The following is a 22,409-nucleotide window of genomic DNA, read 5'->3' on the forward strand; positions in this document are numbered from 1 at the left end:
TCTGAGTCTGTCTCTCTCTCTCTTTTCTCTCCCTCCCTCCCTCCCTCTCTCTGTGATCTGGGCCGGTCCCGGGCGGGCTGCATGTGCGCCCTGCATGTGCCCTACTGATACACATTTTATGCAAATCCTTGGAGCGTGTCTCGTGGAGGGCACATGGACCGGAGGCGGGGCTCACCGTGACACACACCGTGACACACACCGTGACACACACACACACGCGGCCAATGAAAACACGCGTTCGTGCCAGTAGGTCGTTGCCAAGTTCGGCCGGAGATCCACCGAAGGTGGACCCGCTGACTCCGGCGGTACCGTGACCGTGTTCGTGACGCCAGGTGCCGAGACTTTAATGGAGGCAGGGATCGTTCGGTCCACTGCGTTCCCTGGCGGGGAGACCCTGGTACTGCAGGGAAGGAACCACAAGAGCCCAACAAAGGACCAGGAAAATAACATAAATAATATTAATAATAAGAATAAAGACACATTAAAGAAATAGAACAAATATATTTTTTAATGTATTTCCATGTTTGACTAATAATCAATTATTTTATCTATTAATGTGATTTTCAATGAGGATGAGGAAGATATTTGTATGTTTCCGACAATATATTTCTTTTTTATGGTAGTTTTAAACACAAGTATTGAGTAAGTCTGTGTTTACTTTCATAGAGTTGACACTAAGTATTTATTTAAATGGATCAAGATATGTCAATATTTGTGGGATACTTGATATGAATCATTTTAAATTGGATTTCCTTTATTTAATTCGAAAGAAAATATTTATTTGTAAGAAACCATATTTTCTTTTCAATTAAAATCTTAAACTATTTTATTCCAAAATATTTAAAAGACGGTCGGACCTTTCGTTTATTATATAAAAAAATATATATTCTGATGTTTTTTTTATTTTTTAGCATTTTTATTTTAGCATTTTTTCTACCTCGTATATATTTCATTAATATAAATCATCCATCCATTCGTGTTTGGTGGATCATAATTACTTTTATATTCCATTTTGCAGGAATTATTTGATAACGTCCGACAAATTCCAAGTAACTAATAATATTTGAATTTAATAATTGGGAATTTTTATTGTTTAATCCAATTATGTATGAATAGAGATTTGATTTTGTTACTAATTTATTTGTTATTCCATAAAATAGTCTTTGTGGTCAGAAGTTGTGAACAAAACAACAAGTAAGTAAGTAATTAATAAGTAATTTTTATTTATATAGCGCTTTTCCAGACCAGGGTCACAAAGCGCTTAAACAATCAAAACAATATTCAATAAAGTATATACTTTAAAGATCAAGATAAAACTGAGAACACAACAGGAGTTCCAGAACATCAAGGAAAACAAGGAAGTAGTATTTGATCATAAAACTTGGAAATCATTTTAGGTAGTTTTTGTAACGTCGTAGTATCAAGATCAATGGAGTTTCCTTATTTCACTAAATTTATTATTTTAAAGTAATATTTTCCACGTGATGCCTCGTTCGTCGTATAGTAATTGCGCCGTCCTTCCAGCAGAGGGCGCCACAGCAACAGGCATCCCGGCTCGGTTCTTCTTCTTCGCTGCCGTGGTGGCGGACTCGACGTCGATCAACTCGAACTCCAGAAGTGACAGATGATTGACAGCATCTCCGCGGCGTCTGACGGCCGACAGAAGCTTCCTCCCAACATCCGGCGACGCTTCCGGCCGAACTTGAGGGAGTTTGAAGGTGAGTCTCCGCCGGTCCGGTTCTGTGGGTCCATCGGTACCAATAGTCTGGAGCAGAACACGGACACGAGTGCGAGAGAGAGAGAGAAACAGAGAGAGAGAGAGCATCTCTTTCTCTGTCTCTCTCTCTCTCTCTCTCTTCATCAACACACTTGAGAAACTGTCGTGATGTCCTCTAAGATTGTTGAGTCACGTGATGTTTTTATCTTGACTTGCTTCAGAAGTTTTTATTCGACATTTCCTTCCTTTGAACCACATTTTTACCCATATTTTAGTCTTTTTCTTATTGCTTTCTTTCTGTTACCCATCTTTTCTTTTTTCCTTTCACTTGTTGCTGTTCCTTCTTTACTTCCTTCCTTCCTTCCCTCTTTTCCTTTCATCTTCAACTATCGCTTTCTTCTTCTTTCTTGCTGCCTTGTTTCCTTTATTGCTTCAATCTCTCTCTTTGTTCTTTTCTTTTCATTTTGTTTGTTCTTATGACTCTTCTTATCCTCCTTCCCTTCCTCTTTCTTTTGAAATTCAATATCTAGTACCTAATAAGGAAAAAAACAAATGTTCAAAATACAGTATTTTAAAATGTGACTCTATATATTGAATTTAAATGGATACAAATACAATAAATATTGAATTTATTCAATTGTTTTTAAAATTTTAATTAAAATGTCAAAGTGTGTTTAAAAATATACATTTATACTTTAATGATTTAAATTTCAAAATACAACTGATTTAATTAAGATATTAAAAAAATAATTCAATACTTTAAATAATATATTTCTTTTTTAGGTAAATGTTAAACTAGGGAATCTGGGAAGGGAAAGGAAGTAATAAACTTAGTTGTTTTTAAAGCATTTAATTTAAATAATTGAATCGGTTTAGGAGTAATGAAATAAGAAGTAAAACGTTTTCTTAGTTAATAACCTAATTTTTTATAATACTTAATAATAATATTATAATATTAAAATTCAAAAGGCTACATATAAAATATTGTTGAATTTATTTTTCGAATTAGTTTGGGATAATAACATCAAACTTTGTGTTTTCAAGATTAATTTTGACTTTATTTAATTATTTAAAATACTAATGCAGCGTTTCAATATCAAATGTATTTAATTCACTTAAAATAAATAAATAATAAAATAAAATCAATGCTTTAAAAGCAGCATTTCAATAATAAAGTTACAACATTTAAAATGTTAAAGTAGTCGTTTAGTTCTGATGGCACTGATATACTTAATTTCTTTATACATATATATATATTAAATGTAATAACTTGTACATTAAAAGGTTGATTTAAAAAAAAAAAAAATTAAACTTAAAAAGTTGTTTTCTTATCTAAATATTGTTTTTACACTTACTTCGTTTGATATTATTGATAAAAACACTTAACATCTTTCTTAATTTCTTCATAAATATTTTAAATGAGTTACTTTTTAAACACAATACAACATTTTGAGTAAATTCTTCCATCATCGTTATTATATTGAATTTCTAAGACTACGAATGAAAAAACTCATTGAAAACACAATAATTCACTGTTTATTCCACTGATCACAACATCTAAAACAAAATCAAAAGTACACGTTAAACATAAAAACTCGTGATCTGCCTCCACAAGTCTCACCTCCACCGCCGGACCCTCGGCTTCATACGTGGCCCGAGGCCCGGGTGCCCCCCCTCCCCTCCCCCGCCCGGGTACAGAGCTCGCTGTGTGAGAGAGTTTCTGGAAAAGAAGAACTTTCCCTTTGAGCTCAGATTCTGCAGTAATTACAGAATCACTTCCATATGTGGACCTGGCTGCCCCCCCCCCCCCTCACTCACTCCTCTCTTTCATTTGCATCCTCCCTTCTGACTTGTTTTTTCCTTCTCCTGCTGCTCAAGTTCTGCCTCGTCCGACCGCGGCGTCAACACGCTCGACGGCGTCCTGGCGTTCGGGAGAGCGCCGGCGAGGAGGCGGAGCTAACGGTGGAGGGGAGGGGGGGGGCTCAGTGAGGAGGGGGGGGGGCGGCGGTTTGTGGGTTCGCGCCGGGTTCACTATGACATCACGGCGCTCGAAGGGAAAAGTCGAGGCCGAGGTTCCGAAGCGGCTTTGATCGGTCGCACATGTTGGCGAGCGGGCGACGGTTCCTGATTGAAACCTCCCCCTGTCGCCACCCGTCCGTCATCTTTTCCTCTCACCTTTCCACTCTGAAGCCCCGCCTCCTGTCATGGTCTCCCTCGACCCCTGTGACCCCACCGCGCCCCCCCCCCCCCCTCTCGGTACTCGTCGCCCCAGCAGCCGCGGGCGTCTCCTGTGCCGCTCTGAGAATGTAAATATGTGGCGTCTCCAAAGTGGAAACACACGAGTAGTTTCCCATGAATCGGTGATATTTTCCATAGAGTTGTGTTCCTTGTTGTGCGCCCAAGAAGTTGTCGCCCCTTTCCTCACCCCCTCCTTGGTCCCGGGTTCTAACCGGGTTCCTCCGGGTCACCGCGGGCGAGAGAGCGGGTCTCTGGACTAGGGTCCATACGTGTGCGAGTCAGGAGTCGCTGTGATCCTCCTGACGACTCCACTGAGCCTCATGACGGGAGGGTGTCGCGAGGCCAGCAGGTCGTGTTCCCCCGCCAGAGAGGAGCTCCACTCTGTCTTCATTATCTGCTGCTCACACACACGCACACACACACACACACACACACACACACACACACACACACACACACACACACACTCACACACGTCGTAAATCTCTTACAAGAGCACACTCCACTGCAACACAAACACTTTTCACCCCTGATCTCTAGCTGCTACCACACACACACACAAATTAACACACACACAAGCATACACACACACAAGCATGCACACACTCAGACACACACAAATTAACACACATACTCAGACGTACACAAGTATGCAAACACTCAGACGAAGTCCCACTTTCTAACACACATTTCTTACACTAAAAAAACAAACAAACACAACAACACGCACATACACAAGCACACACACACTCGGATACACACAAGTATGCAAACACTCAGACACACACAAGTATGCACACACTCCGATACACACAAGTATGCAAACACTCAGACACACACAAGTATGCAAACACTCAGACACACACAAGTATGCAAACATTCAGACAAACTCCCACTTTCTGACACACATTTCTTAGACAAAAAACAAACAAACACAACAACACACACAAATGGACACACACACACAAGCATACTCACACTCGGACAAACTTTACGCTTTCTGTAAACTTTCAAGTAAACACGACAACACGCACACACAAATACACACTCGCACTTACCCACAAAAACATTTTCTGACAAACAAACACACACATAAGCATACATACACTAAGACATACAAGTATACACACACTCAGACATACAAGTATACACACACCCAGAAGAACTCACGTTTTCTTACACAAACATTTCTTGCACAAAAAACGGGTGAACACAAAGACACACACAAATACTCGCTCGCACTAACCCACAAAAACATTTTCAAACAAACACACACATAAGCATACACACACTCAGACATACAAGTATACACACTCGGATGAACTCACATTTTTTTACACAAACATTTCTTCTTTCATCTTCTTACACACATATACACAAATAAAATACAAAAGTAAATGCATACACACATACAAAAACACTTACACACATGCATGCACGAACACACACACTATCATATGCACACCTTTTCTTGCACACACAATTAAACAAACAAAAATACACACATAAACACAAAATAAGACATGCACACAATTAAACACTCACACAATAAAATGTACACAAAAATACACACACAATCAAACACACAAAAACACACACTCTCTTATGCATGCAATTTCTCATCCAAACGAACACAAGAACACACACAAATATACCAACACAATAAAACACATGCACCCCCACAAAAAAATCACACACACACAAATGCACACAAAAACCCTCTCACACAAACAACCGCACACATGCAAACACACTCATTGAATCCTCTGGTTAAATACACCCGTGGGCCGCCCGGGGTCGCCTGGCGGTCCAGTCAGGGTCCGGGTGGTTCTGGGAGGTTGTAGAAGTTCCTGGTCGTGATCTCAGGACACGGTTCTGTGGCGGTGAGTCAACACAGGAGGGATCAGCGTCAGCTCCTCGTAAGTCAAACAAACCAGATAAGCATCAGCTGCAGCTCAGAGTGGCTTCTGTGGGGATTAAAAGGGTCCGGAGACGGAGGCTGCGGCGCCCCCTGCTGATCGCAGTCCACTTGTGGGAGTACCTGGAGTAGCTGAAGTCACACTCACGATAAGATCTCTCCTATTGGAAGGTTGAATGAGTTTTATTCTGTGTTTAAATAATTTAATTCAATTTTTTTTATTATTATTATGTTGGATTTAATAACATATTTATAATTTTAAATCATTGAATTTAAATTAAAAACAAATAAATTTGTAACCTTTGAAATTCAAGATCGATGTTTTTTATATTGATTTAATTTTTTTTTAATGTAGAAAATGTATTTATTTTATTATTGAAATATAATATAACGTTTTAATGTTCATTTATATTAAAATATATATTTTAAATTATTAAAATAACACAATTCAACCTTTCAATAAACTTTATTATTAAATAAAATAATTTAAGTGATATATATATATATTTTTAAAGTCTCGTTAAATTATTTTTAAATGTTAAACTCAACCCTCAATATTCTGACGTCACTGGTAAATCGTACACAATCGGACTCGGGCTGATGATGTCATCAGCGTGTTCCTTGTTTGTGACTTCACGTTGCCGTGGGAGACGCGTGTGCGACGCGCCTCGAAACCTGCGCCTGTGGTGTGTGCGACAGGAAGTGACGTTTGTGCGCGTGTGTTTGTGTGTGTGTGTGTTTGTTTGTGTGGTGACCCGGATGACTCAGAACCTGTAACGGTCCTGGATGGGTCGACCCAGTTTCAGGAGGTGGCGGTGCCAGTGGAGGGGTTGAGGTTCTCCTCGTGAGCACGAGAATCACGACATTCAGACCAGAAGGGCACACACCCAGAACCACAAGCGCACACACGCTCACACACACTCACACACACTCACACACTCACACACACTCTCACACACACAGAAGGGGCACGCTCAGGGGCACACCCAAACCTCCGCTGCCATCGCACAGGAAGCGTCCGCTGCCACCGAAACTTCGGGCCTGGAAACGTTTTCTTCTCCAGATCCTTCTCTGCGTCGATGATTTATTGACGAGGATTACGAAGTGGGATCAATCGGTGTTCGCGGGAACACTCTGTCCTCGGCTCACATGAACTCACACAATTAACAAAGTGACTTCACTCGTCCTGCTGCACAGAGACGTGTGAGTGAGTCACGAATCCACCGACTCCGGTTCCCGAGTCACTCGTTCGTCCAGCCGTACGTGTGATGTATCTGTGAAGGAATAATGAATAAAAACATATTGAATTTACAACGTATTCTTATTCCAATAATTAAAAAGTCAATTTAATATATTTTTATTTGTAGCCTTTTAAATTCAATAAAAGTTATCTAATTTAAAAAAATCATTGAATGCTTAGAAAATACTGATTATTTTTTGTAAAAATAGAATAAAAAGACAATTTAATGCTTTAATTCAACATTTTATTAAAGAATTCAACAAGGTACTTGGCAACCGACGGCATTGCAGTTACACCTTCCTGACACTGGGGGGAGACAGGAACAATCTGTTCAATCTTTCTTTAGTAGTGTCGTTTTCAAATTTTAAAAAGATCTTATTCACAAAGGAACCGATTAGTGTTTTGAGTGATTCTCCATCGAACACGATTGTTTGTTGGTGTTTTAACAACTGGGTTTCTTTGTAGCATTAGCCTCCGAGCTAACCCTGTTTCTTTGTAGTATTAGCCTCCAAGCTAACCTGTTTCTTTGTAGCATTAGCCTCTGCCCAAAACCAGTTTCTTTGTAGCATAGCCTCTGTGCTAACCTGTTTCTTTGAAGCATTAGCCTCCTAGCTAACCTGTTTCTTTGTAGCATTAGCTTCCGAGCTAACCTGCTTCTTTGTAGCATTAGCCTCCGAGCTAATCTGTTTCTTTGTAGCACTAGCCTCCGAGCTAACCTGTTTCTTTGTAGCATTAGCCTCCAAGCTAACCTGTTTATTTGTAGCATTAGCCTCCAAGCAAACCTGTTTCGTAGTGGCATTAGCCTCCGAGCTAACCTATTTCTTTGTAGCATTAGCCTCCAAGCTAACCTGTTTCTTTGTAGCATTAGCCCCTGCGCTTACCTGTTTTTATAGCATTACCCTACGAGCTAACCTGTTTAGTAGTGGCATTAGCCTCCGAGCTAACCTGTTTTTGTAGCATTAGCCTACGAGCTAACCTGTTTCATAGTGGCATTAGCCTCCGAGCTAATCTGTTTCTTTGTAGCACTGGCCTCCGAGCTAACCTGTTTATTTGTAGCATTAGCCTCCGAGCTAACCTGTTTCTTTGTAGCATTAGCTTCCAAGCTAACCTGTTTCTTTGTAGCAATAGCCTCCGAGCTAACCTGTTTCTTTGAAGCATTAGCCTACGAGCTAACCTGTTTCTTTGTAGCATTAGCTTCCAAGCTAACCTGTTTCTTTGTAGCATTAGCCTCCGAGCTAACCTGTTTCTTTGTAGCATTAGCTTCCAAGCTAACCTGTTTTTTTGTAGCATTAGCCACCGAGCTAACCTGTTTCTTTGAAGCATTAGCCTACGAGCTAACCTGTTTCGTAGTGGCATTAGCCTCCAAGCTAACCTGTTTCTTTGTAGCATTAGCCTTCGAGCTAACCTCTTTCTTTGTAGTTCTAGCCTCTGAGCTTTCTTTGTTACAACACGACGAAGTTAGAAATAAATAAAAGTTTCCTCAGTTAATTTACTTTTGTTGTGGTTATTTGTACTTTCCTCATCCCCGAGGGGTCACTTTGTTTATTTTGGTCGCGTATACCTGGAAAAAATACAGTTTAATATTTGTATTTTTTCACTCTTTTGCATACTAGAGATCGTTCTTATATTTTACTTGCGCCGTTGTTGACGTAAAGCAACCGTTGAACTGTACATCAATATTTGGTATGAAAAGAAAAGTTACTGAAACTGACGACCACACTTTCAAAACACGACGTAGAACTAAAGTTTTTGTCAACATAACGGCAGCAAAACAGAAGCAAAATGACCCGTTTGTTAACAGTTTACTTCAGTAAGTACAGATGCCTAGGTGTTTGTGTTAGCAAGACTCTGGCGACAGGATCACTATAAATTGTGATACTGTAGTAACAAAAATATATGTGTAGTATTGTCGAGTACTTGACTCTGGTGTTGCAGTATTTACAGACCACATGACTCTTGACGAAGTCGTAACTACTTTGATTTGTTTTCAAACCAAAATACGTCCAAACATCAGCTTTAAAAGCTGCTGGAGTCACTGTATCCTCTCGTCCTCAGTCGTCGACGGGATCTCATGTTATTCCATTGTTGCTTTAGCTTAGCTTCGAAGAATGTAACGACTGCTGCCATATATGTACTTGGAAACATACTTTAGTCACGAACGGTTCTTAAGGTGTTTTCTTGTGATTTGACTCGGCAAACGATTCCTCGAGTCATAGCTGTGGAGAAAGACTCTGACAAGTCACTATTACGAGTCACGTTAATGAGTCCTTTTTACAAGTCACTGCTCAAGTATCTTTTATAAGTTATTTCTTCTAGTCAATTTTGAGTCTTTTTGACAAGTCAGTACTACAAGTGACTTACTCAAGTCATTTTTCAAGTCAATTTTGAGTCCCTTCTACAAGTCACTTTCATGAGTCTTCAATTGCCGAGTCACTTCGTCGAGGATCGGGTCTTTTGACTCTTTTGACTTTTTCAGGTCTCGCTGCTTCAGTGAGTCAGTGGTGAGCACTTTGAGTCACTGGTCCGAGTCATCCCCGACATAGCAGTTGAGAACGACTCTGACAAGTCACTTTTACTAGTAACTTTAATGAGTCCTTCTAGAAGTCACTGCTCTAGTAACTTTTATAAGTTATTTCTTCTAGTCAATTTTGAGTCTTTTTGACAAGTCAGTTCTACGAGTGACTCTCTTGAGTCATTTTTTAAGTCAATTTTGAGTCTTTTTGACAAGTCAGTTCTACGAGTGACTCTCTTGAGTCATTTTTTAAGTCAATTTTGAGTCTTTTTGACAAGTCAGTTCTACGAGTGACTCTCTTGAGTCATTTTTTAAGTCAATTTTGAGTCTTTTTGACAAGTCAGTACTACGAGTGACTCTCTTGAGTCATTTTTTAAGTCAATTTTGAGTCTTTTTGACAAGTCAGTTCTACGAGTGACTCTTTTGAGTCATTTTTTTAGTCAATTTTGAGTCTTTTTGACAAGTCAGTTCTACGAGTGACTCTCTTGAGTCATTTTTTAAGTCAATTTTGAGTCTTTTTGACAAGTCAGTTCTATGAGTGACTCTCTTGAGTCATTTTTTAAGTCAATTTTGAGTCTTTTTGACAAGTCAGTTCTACGAGTGACTCTCTTGAGTCATTTTTTTAGTCAATTTTGAGTCTTTTTGACAAGTCAGTTCTACGAGTGACTCTCTTGAGTCATTTTTTAAGTCAATTTTGAGTCTTTTTGACAAGTCAGTACTACGAGTGACTCTCTTGAGTCATTTTTTAAGTCAATTTTGAGTCTTTTTGACAAGTCAGTTCTACGAGTGACTCTTTTGAGTCATTTTTTTAGTCAATTTTGAGTCTTTTTGACAAGTCAGTTCTACGAGTGACTCTCTTGAGTCATTTTTTAAGTCAATTCTGAGTCTTTTTGACAAGTCAGTACTACGAGTGACTCTCTTGAGTCATTTTTTAAGTCAATCTTGAGTCTTTCTGACAAGTCAGTACTGCGAGTGACTCTCTTGAGTCATTTTTTAAGTCAATTTTGAGTCTTTTTGACAAGTCAGTACTACGAGTGACTCTCTTGAGTCATTTTTCAAGTCAATTTTGAGTCTTTTTGACAAGTCAGTTCTACGAGTGACTCTCTTGAGTCATTTTTCAAGTCAATTTTGAGTCCCTTCTACAAGTCACTTTCACGAGTCTTCAATTGCCGAGTCGCTTCGTTGAGGATCGGGTCTTTTGACTCTTTTGACTCTTTCAAGTGTCGCTGCTGCAGTGAGTCAGTGGTGAGCACTTTGAGTCACTGGTTCGAGTCATCCCGGTCGTAGCAGTTGAGAACGACTCGTGGGATGAGTCGGTGATGGACGGGTGACGGAGGAGAAGAATTCCACAGAGGGAATCAAAAACTCAATCCGGCTCTTTTTCTCCGCTGAAAAAAAAAAAGGTTCTGTATATTTGAAGGTCACGTGACTCGAGTCTCCGAGTCGAATGATTCGCGAGTGAAAGAGTGATTCTTAGAGGAGGAGGAGGAGTGAGAGGAGGAGGAGTGAGCGGAGAGAGGGAGGTTACTGCCGCTGTGTCTGCTGTCACACACTCTCTGATGAACGACTCTTCTCTTTTCCTGTCCGTCTCCTCTGACCCGTCCATCAACCCGTCCTCGCTCGCCGCCGCAGCTCCGGTGAGTCTTCGCCCCGGCAGGATTATTAATGGAGCGCAGAGTGAAGATCTGTTTGTTTTCTAAAGTGTGTGTGACTCGAGCGCACATGTGTTGTGAGCCGGCGCAGCCTGTGAGCTCTTTATTGTTAGCATGTGTGTGTGTGTGTGAGTGTTTATGTGTGTGTGTGTGTGTGTGTGAGAGTGTGCGTTCGCTGCACACTGGAAGGTTTGTGTTCCAGCTTGAAAGCCGAGGTGTGTCTGCGGCTGCTGTTCCTCCACGAGCGGGTTCTGGTGTTGGACTTGGCCCGGCACACCTGGTTAACTGGTTCCACTTGTTACTCGTAACTTTGTGGGTTTGCTCATTTGCATAGTAGATAAATATCCACTCATGGGAGACTCGAGTCGCACATCGAGCCAACGACTGCTGCTCGTCTCCGACCTGCAGAACACTCACCTCATCTGACTCGACTCCTCTTGATCTGCTGGAGAGAAAAAAAACATGCGAGTCGCGCTCGGCTGCGGCTCTGAGCTCCTGATGGTGGCGCTGTTCCTCCTCAGATGGAGTCCTTTCTAGGAGTCACTTATACAAGTCACTTTTAAGAGTCCTTTTTACGAGTCACTGCTACAAGTCACTTTTTAGAGTCTTTTTTTCTACAAGTCACTTTTGAGAGTCTTTTCTACGAGTCACTGCTTCAAGTCACTTTTTAGTCTTTTTTTTCTTCAAGTCACTTTTGAGAGTCTTTTCTACGAGTCACTGCTACAAGTCATTTTTAAGTCTTTTCTACGAGTCACTGCGACAATTCATTTTAAGAGACTTTTCTACAAGTCACTTTTGAGAGTCTTTTTTTTTACAAGTCACTTTTGAGTCTTTTTTTTTACAAGTCACTTTTGAGAGTCTTTTCTACAAGTCATTGCTACAAATAAATTTGATTCATATTTTCTACAAGTCACTCTTAACAGACTTTTCTATAAGTCACTGCGACAAGTCATTTTAAGAGACTTCTACGAGTCATTGCTACAAGTAACTTTTTAATTTTATTTCTACTAGTCAATTTTGAGTCTTTTTGACAAGTCACTTTCTACAAGTCACTGCTAAGAGTCTCTTTAATGAGTCCTTTAAACAAGTCTTTTTTTTTACCAAGTCACTTTTAAGAGTCTTTACTGCGAGTCGTTGCTCCAACTCAATTTTATTTATTGTTTCTACGAGTCACTGCTACAAGTCTCTTTTAAGAGTCTTTTCTGCGAGCCATTGCTACAAGTAACTTTTTTTATTTATTTCTACAAGTCAATTTTGAGTCTTTTTGACAAGTCACTTTCTACCAGCCACTGCTAAGAGTCACTTTAATGAGTCCTTTAAACAAATCAATTTTCTGTCCTTTTCTACAAGTCACTACTACGAGTCACTTTTGAGTCCTTTATACAAGTCACGGCTTCAAGTAACTTTAACAAGTTATTTCTACTAGTCACTTTTATGAGTCATTTCTACAAGTCAATTTTGACTCCTTTCGACAAGTCACTTCTACAAGTCACTTTTATTGGTCCTTTTAGAATTCACTACTACAAGTGACTTACAATTTTTTTATACAAGTCAGTTTTCTGTCCTTTCTTCAGGTCATTACTACGAGTCACTTTCACAAGTCACTTCTACAAGTTACTATTGAGTCCAATCTCAAGTCACCTTTTTTTTTAATCCTTTTTACAACTCACTGCTGTACGAGTCACTTTTACAAGTCACCTTTAACAATTCACTTCTACAAGTCACTTTTGAGTCCATTCTACGAGTCATTGTTGCGAGCCACATTCATGAGTCTTTTCTAACAAGTCACTGCTACGAGTCACCTTTATGGGTACCTTCGACAAGTCACCGTTACAAGTCACTTTTATAAGTCCTTTCTTCAAGTCACCGCTAATAATCATTTCTACTCGTCATTTCTTCGAGTCACATTTTTGGGTCGCTCTACAAGTCACCTCCAAGTCGACAAGTCTTCCGCTGATGTCGCGGGTTCTTGTCGGAGCTCTTGACCACACAGGCGGTCGCTGACCTGTGGTCACATGTTGCTGCCCAGGTGAGCGCAGGTGTGTTGACTTGTAGGGAAAGGTAAACACTCTAGCGCCACCTCCTCCTCCTCCTCCTCCTCCTCCTCCTCCTCGGCAGTAAATCTGGGAGCTGTTGATACCTGTCTGTCTGGAATTCCTCGGGCAATTAGGGCGAGCGGCGGGGCGGGTGAGACAGGTGGTTTTGGGGGATCGAGAAGCTTTTTTTTTCCGCTGCCACACTGTAATTAAACAGGAATCTCTTCCTGCGTCTACCTTTGCAGGTGTGCCTCGAAACCAGGGGTTCGGACCGCCCCGGGTCAGAACCGGCTTGTGTGTGACGAGAACTGCTCTGTTTTAAATGATTATTAGCAGAGGGGAAGAGGTGCATCGTGGGCCGGCGCGGACACACCTGACGGAGGATCAGCGTCTGTCGCCTCCATTGTTGTGACAAATGTTTGTGTGACACATGTCCAACGAGTTTGAGCAGAAGAATGCCTGGTTTGTTTGGAGGCCGTGAGACGCCTGTCAGCGGCGTCGCACTCGCAACCATTAGCGTCTGCTGTTGACAGACTGAAGCCTCAGATCAGATAATGACATGTTGAGTCTTTTAAAGCTGATGGTTACAGTTAAAACCAGTCCCTCGACTCCACTCTGCTGACCCACAACTTTGCTGTGAGTCTCTGAGGCGAGTCACGGATACAAGTCATGGAGACAAGTCACTGCTACAAGTCACTGATACAAATCATGGAGACAAGTCACTGCTACAAGTCACTGCAATGAGTCACTGCTTTGAGTCACTGATACAAATCATGAATACAAGTGACTTCTACAAGTCATGGATACAAGTCACTGATATGAGTCACTTATACAAGTCATGGAGACAAGTCACTGAGACGAGTCACTGCTGCAAATTACTGATACGAGTCACTGATATGAGTAACTGATACGAGTGACTTATACAAGTCATGGACAAGTCACTGCTGCGAGTCACTGAGACGAGCCATGGATACTAGTCACTGATACGAGTCATGGATACAAGTCACTGAGACGAGTCACTGATACAAGTCATGGATACAAGTCACTGAGACGAGTCACTGATACAAGTCATGGATACTAGTCACTGATATGAGTCATGGATACTAGTCACTGATACGAGTCATGGATACAAGTCACTGAGACGAGTCACTGATACAAGTCATGGAAACAAGTCACTGCTGCAAATCAATGATACAAGTCATGGATACTAGTCACTGATATGAGTCATGGATACTAGTCACTGCAACAAGTCACTAAGACGTGTCACTGCTTCAAGTCACTGATGCAAGTCATGGATACAAGTCACTGCAACGAATCACTGTTACGAGTCATGGATACTAGTCACTGATACGAGTCATGGATACTAGTCACTGCAACGAGTCACTGTTACGAGTCATGGATACTAGTCACTGATACGAGTCATGGATACTAGTCACTGCAACGAGTCACTGTTACGAGTCATGGATACTAGTCACTGATACGAGTCATGGATACTAGTCACTGCAACGAATCACTGTTACGAGTCATGGATACTAGTCACTGATACGAGTCATGGATACAAGTCACTGCAACGAATCACTGTTACGAGTCATGGATACTAGTCACTGCAACAAGTCACTGATGCAAGTCATGGATACAAGTCACTGCAACGAATCACTGTTACGAGTCATGGATAGTAGTCACTGATACGAGTCATGGATACTAGTCACTGCAACGAGTCACTGTTACGAGTCATGGATACTAGTCACTGATACGAGTCATGGATACTAGTCACTGCAACGAGTCACTGTTACGAGTCATGGATACTAGTCACTGATACGAGTCATGGATACTAGTCACTGCAACGAATCACTGTTACGAGTCATGGATACTAGTCACTGATACGAGTCATGGATACAAGTCACTGATGTGATTCACGTATATGAGTTATGGAGACGAGTCACTGCTACTAGTCAATTCTAAAAGTCATGGATACGAGTCACTGATATGAGTCACTGATATGAGTCACTTATACGAGTCATGGAGACAAGTCACTGAGACGAGTCACTGCTGCAAATTACTGATACGAGTCACTGATATGAGTAACTGATACGAGTGACTTATACAAGTCATGGACAAGTCACTGCTGCGAGTCACTGAGACGAGCCATGGATACTAGTCACTGATACGAGTCATGGATACAAGTCACTGAGACGAGTCACTGATACAAGTCATGGATACTAGTCACTGATATGAGTCATGGATACTAGTCACTGATACGAGTCATGGATACAAGTCACTGAGACGAGTCACTGATACAAGTCATGGAAACAAGTCACTGCTGCAAATCAATGATACAAGTCATGGATACTAGTCACTGATATGAGTCATGGATACTAGTCACTGCAACAAGTCACTAAGACGTGTCACTGCTTCAAGTCACTGATGCAAGTCATGGATACAAGTCACTGCAACGAATCACTGTTACGAGTCATGGATACTAGTCACTGATACGAGTCATGGATACTAGTCACTGCAACGAGTCACTGTTACGAGTCATGGATACTAGTCACTGATACGAGTCATGGATACTAGTCACTGCAACGAGTCACTGTTACGAGTCATGGATACTAGTCACTGATACGAGTCATGGATACTAGTCACTGCAACGAATCACTGTTACGAGTCATGGATACTAGTCACTGATACGAGTCATGGATACAAGTCACTGCAACGAATCACTGTTACGAGTCATGGATACTAGTCACTGCAACAAGTCACTGATGCAAGTCATGGATACAAGTCACTGCAACGAATCACTGTTACGAGTCATGGATACTAGTCACTGATACGAGTCATGGATACTAGTCACTGCAACGAGTCACTGTTACGAGTCATGGATACTAGTCACTGATACGAGTCATGTATACTAGTCACTGCAACGAGTCACTGTTACGAGTCATGGATACTAGTCACTGATACGAGTCATGGATACTAGTCACTGCAACGAATCACTGTTACGAGTCATGGATACTAGTCACTGATACGAGTCATGGATACTAGTCACTGCAACGAATCACTGTTACGAGTCATGGATTCTAGTCACTGCAACAAGTCACTGATGCAAGTCATGGATACAAGCTTTTCTTTGTACAAGTTACGTTTACGTGTCGCTTTTATGAGTCTTTTCCAAAGTCACTTTGACGAGTCACTCCTACAAGTCACTGTGGCGAGTCACTCCTACGAGTCGCTGTTTTGAGTCCTTTCAACACTTTGGATTGGTGCAGCCTGTCGTTAAATGAAAAACCCGAAGAGAACCTGTGAACTGGGACTGACTGGCGAGAGAAAGACTCGCAGCTCCAGAGGTTTGAGGTTGAAATCTGCAGCGAGTCGGATCGACACGCTCTGAGGGCACGAGTGGCTCCAGACGTCTGTCCTGCCCGGAGGTGTCGAGTCCCACCACCACACACCGTTGTTGTTGCTGAAGGAACCTCCATCTTTAACAAGTCGTTTTCTTTGTTGTGGAGGGCTCTTGACCGCCCCCTGCTGGCCTCTTCGAAACCGACGTCCAGATGACGCTGGAGATGAAGTTTGAGACGTAGTTGGAGACGAAGCCTGAGATGAAGTTTGAGGTCTCGCTCCGTGATGGAAAGTCCCGGCAGCGGCTCCGCCGACTCCTGGCTGGCCCTCCTGAGTGCCCCCCGGGCCCAGGGCTGGTTGTGTGGGGGCCCTGTGTGCCCGTCCAGCCCCGGCTAACAGGGATGAGGTCACACAAATTCCCCTTCGCCCAGACGCGCCACTAAAACAAGCGGCTGTTAAAGAAAGCTGAGGATGATTAATTCTTCTGGCGCCGCCTTGAGATTAATTCATGTCCGTGAAGACGTCGCTATTTTAAACTTTATTAGATCTGATGACGACAACAAACCATCCACTGCTGTTTCTGCCTCCACAACCAGGAGGTCAAGAACACACACGTTACACACACATTACACACATATACACACACTCACATTACACACATTACACACACTACACACATATACATGTACACACACTACACACACTACACACATATACACGTACACACACTACACATACTACACACACTACACACATTACACACACAAATTACACAAATATACACACACACACTACACACATTACACACTACAGACATACACATTATACACACACACACTACACATTACACACATTACACACACTACAAACACACATACACACATACACACACATATACACACGCATACACTACACACACTACACACATTACACACACTACACACTTTACACACTACAGACATACACATTATACACACACTACACACCTACACTACACACACGCACTACACACATACACAACATATTACAAATTACACACCTAGACTACACGTTACACACCTACACACTGAACACATACATTACGTATTACACACTACACACCTACACTACACATTACACACTACACAAACATTTCACACTAACACATTACATACACACTACACACATTAGACGCATACACAAATACACATTGCAAACTACACACATTACAAACTACACACATACACATTACACACTACACACATACACACCTACCCATTACACTCCACACAAACCCTGCACACTGTCTCTTTCTTACAAACCGAGACACACATCTCTCTTTCCAAAATACACACATGCAAACTCAACTTACATGTTACACACACACACACTGTTTTCTCTCTCTCTTTTTCTTAAACACACACTCTAAACTTACCAATTCACGCACACAGTTTACCACAAAGACACACCCCACACACAGTCTCCCTCTCTCTTTACTGACACACACACACACACACACACACACACACACACACACACACACACACACACACACACACACACACACACATTCTCTCTTGCTACCATACACATACACACTCTTAAATTACACACACACTTAATCCTCAAACACAAAATTAATACACACTTAACGCACGCACATAATCCAACGACACTTGACCACTTTACCCACACACACACACTCCTACACACACACACACACACACACACACAAACACAAAGCTGTTGTGTTTTTGTCTTCTGGGCTCCTCAGTGAAATCTGAAGTCATGTTTTTGTGAGTCTGCCGCACACTTGAACTGCTGAGGCGGGTCACCATGTGGTTCTGGTGGTGCGACGCCAGACCGGGGGGGTGACGGGTCTGGGGATGGGGCGAGCAGGGGGGGGGGGTGCCTATCGGCGGCGGCTCCTTCCTGAAACGTGGCCACCAGAGCTGGACCGAGCACATGTGGAACAGTTTACAGTAATGGAACTCTAAATTAGTGGCTGGAGCTGCAGCCGGGCTGTGTAATTAACCCAGAGAGAGAGAGAGGGGGAGAGAGGGGGGAGAGAAGAGAGAGAGAGAGGGGGGACGGGGGTGCCGGTTGTAGCGCCACCCTGTGTCCACGTCTCGCCATATACATCCTGCCGTCCCGTAGGGGGCGCTGTGACGGAGCTTTATCGACACCACGTATGTCCTGGGAAATGAAAAGTTAAACAAAAACATTCGCCCTCCCTCCCTCCCTCCCTCCCTCCCTCCCTCTCCCCCACAAATCTCCCCCACCAGCCAGGGAAAGTGCAGAGTCGCTGCAGGTCCGAGTGGGCCGGTGCCTGCTGAGTCAGTGTGCCGAGTGGAATCTGGAGAGTGAGACTGATATTGTTGAAATTGACAGCAGCAGTTACACACACACACACACACACACACACACACACACACACACACACACACACACACACACTCCCCCTTCCCGGACCCCGGGTCTGGGCCTCCAGGCCTGAGGGGGTGTGAGCACAGAGACAAGCTGCCGCGGAACAGAAGACTCTTTATAGTCCGTGATTCCAATCATATGGATCTCCAGGAGTGACTCCAGAGTTCTGGACCCTTGTCTCCCCCCACTTTTGTCTCCCCCACTGTTGTCTCCCCCACTGTTGTCTCCCCCACTGTTGTCTGCTCGTCCTCTTTCTTTCTGCCAACTTTTGATTTTCCACTTATATGATGATGATGATGAAGATATAGATTTATGATGATGATGAAGATAAAGATTTATGATGATGATGAAGATATAGATTTATGATGATGATGAAGATATAGATTTATGATGATGATCAATTTATAGATTTATGATGATGATGATGATGTCAGTTGATGAAGATGATGATGTCAGTTGATGAAGATGATTATGTCAGTTGATAAAGATGATGATGATTATGTCAGTTGATGATGATGAAGATGATGATGATGTCAGTTGATGATGATTAAGATGATGATGATGTCAGTTGATGAAGATGATGATGATGTCAGTTGATGAAGATGATGAAGATGATGTTGATGTCAATTGATGAAGATGATGATGATGTCAGTTGATGATGATGAAGATGACGAGGATGTCAGTTGATGAAGATGATGATGGTGATGATGATGTTGATGTCAATTGATGAACATGATGTTGATGTCAGTTGATGAAGATGATGATGATGTCAGTTGATGAAAATGATGATGTCAGTTCATGATGATGTCAGTTGATGATGATGAAGATGATGATGTCAGTTGATGAAGATGATGATGATGATGTCAGTTGATGAAGATGATGTCAGTTGATGATGATGAAGATGATGATGTCAGTTGATGAAGATGATGTCAGTTGATGAAGATGATGATGATGATGTCAGTTGATGAAGATGATAATGATGATGTCAGTTGATGATGATGAAGATGATGATGTCAGTTGATGAAGATGATAATGATGATGTCAGTTGATGATGATGAAGATGATGATGTCAGTTGATGAAGATGATTTCAGTTGATGATGATGATGATGTCAGTTGATGATGACGTCAGTTGATGAAGATGATGATGATGTCAGTTGATGATGATGAAGATGATGATGTCAGTTGATGAAGATGATTTCAGTTGATGAAGATGATGATGACGTCAGTTGATGAAGATGATGATGACGTCAGTTGATGAAGATGATGATGACGTCAGTTGATGAAGATGATGATGATGTCAGTTGATGATGATGATGTCAGTTGATGAAGATGATGATGATGATGTCAGTTGATAAAGATGTTGACGTCCATCTGTCTCTCCACAGAAACCGGACCTGGTCTCGGGTAGACTGAACTCTGGTGTCTCCTCAGTCCAACCGGACACTCTGACCCGCCTCGGCGCTGATCTCTGGACACTCGAGTCATCCAGACGCTTCGTTACCATGGCAGCCAACCGGGACCAGCAGGTGGGTCACATGACCGGGTTCCCCCCTGCTGTGTACCCCTTCGCCTTCAACTCCATGAAGACCCCCTTCGACCTGCTGGCCAACAGCAGCCTGTTCGGGAGGTTCGGCGCCGACCTGCCCAAAGAGATGGCCGCTCTCTGTGAGTCACATGACACACGGTCACATGACACAAAGTCACATGACACACGCTCACATGACACACAGTCACATGACACACACAGTACTCCATCATGACTGAGGGGGCGCTGTTGAGGGTGGAGGGAAGATGAGAAACCCTGCTGAGATGAGGGGGGTCCCCCCAACATTCCTCTCCTTTCACCTGTCAATCAAGGACTTCAACACCTCGACCACCAGCGGTGCTGCTGTTGTCCCAGCTACCCTGGAGGGATGGGCTGATGTCCTGGTGTGTTTGTATGTGTGTGTGGGGGGGTGGCGTCCTGGAGAGTGTGTGTGAACTCAGACTTTTACTTGAGGTGCTGGTACATGATTAAGTAGAAGAAACAGAATAATGATAACACAACAACAATCACGCACACATACAAAGACACACACTCATACAAAGACACACACACATACAAAGACACACAAACACACAAAGACACACGCATACAGGTGTTGTTGCAGGTTCACAGTGTTGATCCGTGAGTGACACGTCAGTGACGTAATGACAGCAGAGATTTATGAAGCTGGAGGTACAAACATGTCAAAGCACAGGAATGTCAGGAATGTGTGAGTCTAACTTGTCATGGTGTGTTGTTGCTGCAGCTCTTTGTACACAAGTCAGTGTGTCTTCGTAACATCTACGAGTCATCTTCACCTCATTAACAAGTCATGTTTGTGTCTTCTCCAAGTCATAAACAAGTCATCTTGGTTTCATCTCCAAGTCATAAAACCAGTCATCTTGGCATCATCTCCAAGTCATCTTCACATCATTAACAAGTCATCTTTGCTTCATCTTCAAGTCATAAACAAGTCATCTTGGCTTCATCTCCAAGTCATAAACAAGTCATCTTGGCTTCATCTCCAAGTCATCTTCATGTCATTAACAAGTCCTATTTGTAGAATTTCCAAGTCATCTTCATGTATTTAACAAGTCATTTTCCTGTCTTTCAAAAGTCATCTTTGCTTCATCTCCAAGTCATTGTCACATCATTTACAAGTCATATTTGCAGCATCTCCAAGTCATCTTCATGTCAATAACAAGTCATCTTCATGTCAATAACAAGTCATCTTCATGTCATTAACAAGTCATTTTCCTGTCTTTCAAAAGTCATCTTTACTTCATCTCCAAGTCATTGTCACATCATTTACAAGTCATATTTGCAGCATCTCCAAGTCATCTTCATGTCAATAACAAGTCATTTTCATTGGTTTCTCTGGGATGTTATCCTCAACTATCAGGTGCTTCATGAGCTCAAGGTTAGTCACTCTCAGTTGTGAGTTGAGCTTCAGCTCCACCAGGAGGTCCAGACGCTCGGCTGCACCGATGACACACACGAGTCTGGTTCTGCTACACAAAACGCCACCACAGTGTGTGAGATTGTGTGTCAGAGACGACGACAGGTGAACATGTGTCGCACCTGAGTTTGATGGATGTGACGAACATGAATCACCAGCAGCTCCGTGACAACATTCCTGCTTTACAAGCTCGTGCAGCACTGCTGCGGACAGGAAGTCACACTGACTCGTCAGTCTGCTGACCTGTCCCTGACTCGACTCTGATGGAGCGACTATCATGTTCTCATGTGCACACTTGTGTGTGTGTGTGTGTGTGTGTGTTGATGATATGCTCACACACCTGGGTAGGATGTTTGTATCCATGTC

At 42.3% G+C, this 22,409-nt stretch overlaps 1 protein-coding gene across 2 annotated transcripts in view; it reads left to right on the forward strand.

Moving 5' to 3' along the window:
* The first annotated feature begins 1,421 nt into the window (after positions 1–1,421).
* Positions 1,422–22,409, forward strand: part of LOC148059241 (retinoic acid receptor gamma-A-like) — a 42,664-nt gene continuing 21,676 nt past the window's right edge. Inside the window, exons 1-2 of one of the 2 annotated variants that reach the window (XM_087782416.1) lie at positions 1,422–1,718; positions 20,445–20,724. In XM_087782416.1, the coding sequence (XP_087638542.1) occupies positions 20,562–20,724 (163 nt within the window). In that variant the 5' untranslated portion in view covers positions 1,422–1,718; positions 20,445–20,561. Of the gene's footprint in view, positions 1,719–11,179; positions 11,263–20,444; positions 20,725–22,409 lie in introns of those variants that run through there. The other variant, XM_087782414.1, reaches the window with a different exon arrangement.

This window comes from Callionymus lyra, chromosome 19, assembly GCF_982586985.1.
Source record: "Callionymus lyra chromosome 19, fCalLyr1.hap1.1, whole genome shotgun sequence".
Lineage (NCBI taxonomy): Eukaryota > Metazoa > Chordata > Actinopteri > Syngnathiformes > Callionymidae > Callionymus > Callionymus lyra.